General features: G+C 44.0%; 1 protein-coding gene across 1 annotated transcript; it reads left to right on the top strand.

Annotated features, from left to right (window-relative positions):
* Window positions 1–1,955: 1,955 nt before the first annotated feature.
* Window positions 1,956–5,218, top strand: LOC123175911 (probable LRR receptor-like serine/threonine-protein kinase At3g47570; the record flags this gene model as incomplete). Its single annotated transcript, XM_044590372.1, has 2 exons — window positions 1,956–4,934; window positions 5,025–5,218. Coding segments are annotated over exons 1-2 (2,649 nt in total), but the record flags the coding sequence as incomplete, so codon positions are not given.
* Between the last annotated feature and the right edge of the window lie 4 nt (window positions 5,219–5,222).

Raw genomic sequence — 5,222 nt, 5'->3', positions numbered from 1 at the left:
TATCTGTCACAGTGGAGAAATTCCAATTTTGAATGCAATATCCTGCCGATCCTGTACTCCCGTGGTCTAGTGGTAGAATACGACAGGGCGGCTTCGAGTTCCCCTCTGTTCTTGCTCTTTTCTTATTCTGGGATTAGCAGTCAAACCGACTAGCTAGTCCATGTTTTGGTTTGGATGACAAGTACGACTCTTTGATCCTTGGTGAGACTTCTGAAACCTCTGCCGTGTTCTATGGTTTTTCGAAAGAGAGAAGGACAGTACGGCTTAGACTATTCTTGCCATTTCACCATGCAGGTTTAGAAGATGCAAGACAAATACCGAGTCTTCTAAAAAATAAGTATGAAACAATCTGCAGAAACATGTACGTAATAGCTAGCAGAGTAGCACAACTCCTGTCGCTATGTCAGTTGTGAACTCTTATACTCCCCCTGTAAAGAAATATAAGAGCGTATAGATCACTCTCTTATATTTCTCTACGGAGGGAGTACATGTTATTTTGGTTCACCTGCTACTGCTGCTCTGTGTTTTCTGTTCTGCTCATACTGTTGTGCTGGGAACAACGGTTTCCCTTATATTAACTCTTGCCACGGATTTCATTAAAAATAATAAAATGTGGGGTACGTCGCCTACAAATTCCAAAAGCTAAGTTTCTTATGAATGCATATTTTACTAGATTTGTTTTTGCCAGAACACATTTGTTTAAATCTGGTCGAATATTCAGGTACTAGCTTGGAAGATGGAGAACCTCAACTGCAGGACATATGTTTATGCATTTGCTGCAGTTCATCCTTTTTAAGCAACGAGTAATTTCGCGTAATAAAACATAATGAACTAATTTGCTAATCCTTCCTTTGAACTTCTATATTAAGTAGTCACCGGCGACAAGGACGACCCATCTTTATCGGCAAGTGGCAGTCACAGTCGTACTACCTGACAGCTGGTGCAGAGCCGGCCAGCGCATCAGTCATCGTGGATGAATGAAAGAAATGTGAGGCACAATCCTAGTGGCCCAATCCTTTCGCATCAGCAGCATCATTAGCAACAGTAGCACAACTCCTGCCGCTATGTCCATGCCATCTTATTCATGAAATTTTGATTCCAGGCCATTCTTCTGTGACCAAGGGCATGTCCATGCTGAGGATAGTTACCATTTGTTGTCCGAGCTGACTGAAATCTCCGAGGAGGACATGAGTGAAAATATCGATGTGTGACGGGATGATGCGCTTGGCTCGTAAAATATTGAAGTAATGGTTGTATAGTAGCATCGAGTAGAATCTTCAGGTACAAGTTTGGAAGATGGAGGACGACCCATCTTTATCGGCAGGTGGCAGTCATAGTCGTGTTGTAGTAGCATGCAACAGCTGCTGCAGTGCCAGCCATCGCATCAATCATCGTGGAAGAATGAATTTTACCTATGAATGCGACATCCCACCATGTGAGATTGTTGTCCAATCCTTTCGCATTAGCAGCAGTGAACATACCTAGCACAGAGTAAATGAACACCATCATTAGGAAGGAGGAAGATCCGGTCGGTTTCAGTCCAAACCTTTTTCTGTTTATTATTTTGACGGGGAGAAAGCAACACAAATAAGTGGCTGCAAAATGGACAAAGGCAGGGCCTATGACGCAAGCCACGCCAAACATTACACAATAAATCTGCGGGTTTATATTTTCTAATACACTACAAACATTTCAACTGGGTCTTGCTAATACATATCTCACTATCAAACATAAGCTTTTTGTCTCCATTATTTCCTGTTGTCGTAGTGGCCAGCATAGATTGACCGCAAGTCAAGGTCTTTGATGTGGAAACAACACCACTTGGAAAAGCTGGAGCCTATCTCCACTAATCCACAAAAATATTACACAGTGGTCAAGGTCATTGACGCCGAAAGCACCACTCTGAAGCTGGAGCCTATCAAAAACGACCATATTAAGATGGATGGATGGTATCATCAGCCCAACGCCAAAGCATGCACTTGCATCTCTGTCCCAAACACACATGGCCTCACTTGGATTTCCATCCATATCCATACCCATACTATTCTTGATCACTCTGCTGTCCACTGTACCCACATCTTCTTCTCCCGGTCCAAGCAAGAGCAATGGTAGCGGCACTGATCTTGCTGCCTTGCTTGCTTTCAAAGCACAGCTCTCCGATCCTCTCGGTATCATTGCTAGCAACTGAAGCACCGGCACAAATTTCTGTCACTGGGTTGGTGTCGTATGCAGTCGGCGCCGGCAACGCGTCGCCGCTTTGGAACTGCCGGGCTCCCCCCTCCATGGATCAATCACTCCTCACCTTGGTAATCTCTCTTTCCTCTCTGTTCTCAACCTCAACAATACAAATCTCGCGGGCTCCATCCCAGATGATTTAGGACGGCTTCGTCGTCTTAAATACCTATATCTCGGATTCAATGGCCTATCAGGTAGCATCCCAACCACCATAGGAAACCTCACAAGGCTTCATGTTCTTTCCATGCATTATAACCATCTATCTGGTTCAATCCCGGTAGAACTGCAGCACCTGCAGAGTCTTGGTTACTTCGGTATCTTCAGGAATTACCTGAGTGGCCCAATACCAACCAATCTATTTAATAATACCCCTCTGATGACTCACCTGAACACTGGTAACAACAGCCTGTCAGGACATATACCATCTTGTATTGGCTCCTTACCAATGCTTGAATACCTTGACCTTGAAGCGAATCATTTCACTGGCCCGGTACCTCCATCCATATTCAACAAGTCTAGATTACGTGAAATCTGGCTTGGATTCAACTACAACTTAACTGGTTCGACCCCTAACAACGAAAGTTTTAGTCTACCAGCGTTGGCAAAGATCAGCCTGAGCTGGAACAGATTCACCGGTGAGATTCTGTTGGGGCTCTCCTCTTGTAGCTACCTCCAAAGTATCTCCTTCAGTGAGAATTTCTTTGAGGGTGTTGTGCCAACGCGGCTGGGCAAGCTTTCCCATCTCAGATTCCTTTCCTTGGGTTATAATCACCTTGTTGGTCCAATTCCTGTTGCACTTAGCAACCTCACTCAGCTAGGCTTACTAGCCCTAGATGGCTGTAAGCTGTCAGGAGCCATTCCGGAAGAATTTGGACAGTTGGACCAACTCACTGTGTTGGATGTCTCAAACAATCAACTAGTCGGACCCATTCCTGCTTCTCTTGGTAACTTGTCTGAATTAGCATTCCTGCGATTACGCAGAAATATGTTCCTTGGATCAGTACCACGAACAATCGGTAGTACCAACTCTATGATTGTGATTGCTATTTCAGAGAACCGCCTAGTGGGGGATCTTAGCTTCTTATCCAGTTTTTCTAATTTTAGAAAGCTCCAGGTTCTTCATATCTCTTCAAATAATTTCACCGGGGGCATTCCTAACTATGTGGGGAACCTGTCGAGCCAGCTGCAGATTTTTGGTGCATCTGAGAACAATTTTGTTGGTGAACTTCCGGCTATTATTTCAAACCTAACAAGTCTTGAATTGCTAGATTTTTCAGAGAATCAGCTGTATAGCAAGATTCCAGAATCCATCATGATGATGGAGAATCTCCAGTGGCTTGACCTCGACAGAAATCACTTGTTTGGGTCCATCCCACCTCAGATTGCAATGCTCAAGAATATAGGAAATTTGTTCCTCTACAACAATAAATTGTCCGGTTCAATACCGGAGGGGATTGGTAACCTGACCAAGTTAGAATACCTGAAACTGTCTGCCAACCAATTATCATCAATTATCCCATCAAGTTTATTTCATCTTGAGAGTCTCCTCCAGCTAGATGTGTCTCGAAACTTCTTGACTGGCACATTACCGGTTGATATGGGCCATTTGAAGCAAATTTACAGCATGGACCTTTCTGCCAACCTCTTGGTTGGTAGCATCCCATATTCGATTGGACAACTCCAAATGATAGCCTACCTGAACCTATCACACAATTCATTTGATGATTCACTTCCAGAATCTTTGAGCAAGCTAACCAGCTTGCAAACATTGGACCTATCACATAACAGTCTCTCTGGTACAATACCAAAATACCTAGGCAATTTCACCATCCTGACCAGCTTGAACCTGTCTTTCAACAAGCTACAAGGTCAAGTACCAGAAGGTGGTGTCTTCTCAAGTATTAGCCAACAATCCTTGACGGGGAATTCAGGGCTTTGTGGTGCTTCAGGTTTAGGATTTCCAATGTGCCCAAGTAACTCTAAAAGAACTAATAATGGCTGCATGCTGAAGATTTTGCTCCCTACTATCATCATAGCAATTGGACTTGTAGCTTTCTGCATATATGTAATAGCCAGAGAGAAGATTAAGAAGAAGCATGGGATGTCAGCTTCTCCCGGTATGGTTGACATGCCCACCCATCACCTGGTCTCGTACCATGAGCTTGTTCGAGCAACTGATAATTTTAGTGAGAGCAACCTGCTAGGGTCTGGAAGTTTCGGAAAAGTTTTCAAGGGCCAGCTAAGCAATGGTTTGATTGTTGCAATCAAAGTTCTAGACATGCAGCTAGAACAAGCAATGAGAAGCTTTGATACAGAGTGTGGTGTACTACGGATGGCACGACACCGCAATCTAATGAGGATACTCAATACATGCTCCAACTTGGAATTTAGGGCATTGGTGCTTCAATACATGCCCAATGGCAGCTTAGAAATGCTGCTACACAACTCTCAAGGTACAACCGAATTGGGATTCAGTGAGAGACTAGGCATCATGCTCGATGTGTCATTGGCAATGGAGTATCTGCACCATGAACACTACGAGGTGGTCTTGCACTGTGACTTGAAGCCTAGCAATGTGTTGTTCGATGAGGACATGACAGCACATGTGGCAGACTTTGGCATTGCAAGGTTGTTACTAGGTGATGACAGCTCTACAATCACTGCAAGCATGCCTGGAACTGTTGGCTACATGGCACCAGGTACTGTTACTAGCTAGCACTTTTCTTGCTCAATCTACCTCTTATTGAACCATTGAACAATTAAGTTAATCAGGCATGCCTTAATTTCAGAGTATGGGGCTCAGGCAAAAGCTTCACGAAAAAGTGATGTATTCAGCTTTGGAATCATGCTCTTTGAAGTCTTCACTAGAAAGAGACCCACAGATGTGTTTTTTGTTGGAGAAATAAGCCTGAGGCAGTGGGTTGTTGAGGCATTTCCCGCAGAACTTGTCCGTGTTGTGGATGATCAGCTACTACAAGGGTCTTTTA

The sequence above is a fragment of the Triticum aestivum genome, unplaced genomic scaffold, assembly GCF_018294505.1.
Source record: "Triticum aestivum cultivar Chinese Spring unplaced genomic scaffold, IWGSC CS RefSeq v2.1 scaffold80995, whole genome shotgun sequence".
Classification (NCBI taxonomy): domain Eukaryota; kingdom Viridiplantae; phylum Streptophyta; class Magnoliopsida; order Poales; family Poaceae; genus Triticum; species Triticum aestivum.
This window is presented reverse-complemented; position numbering and strand designations above follow the sequence as displayed.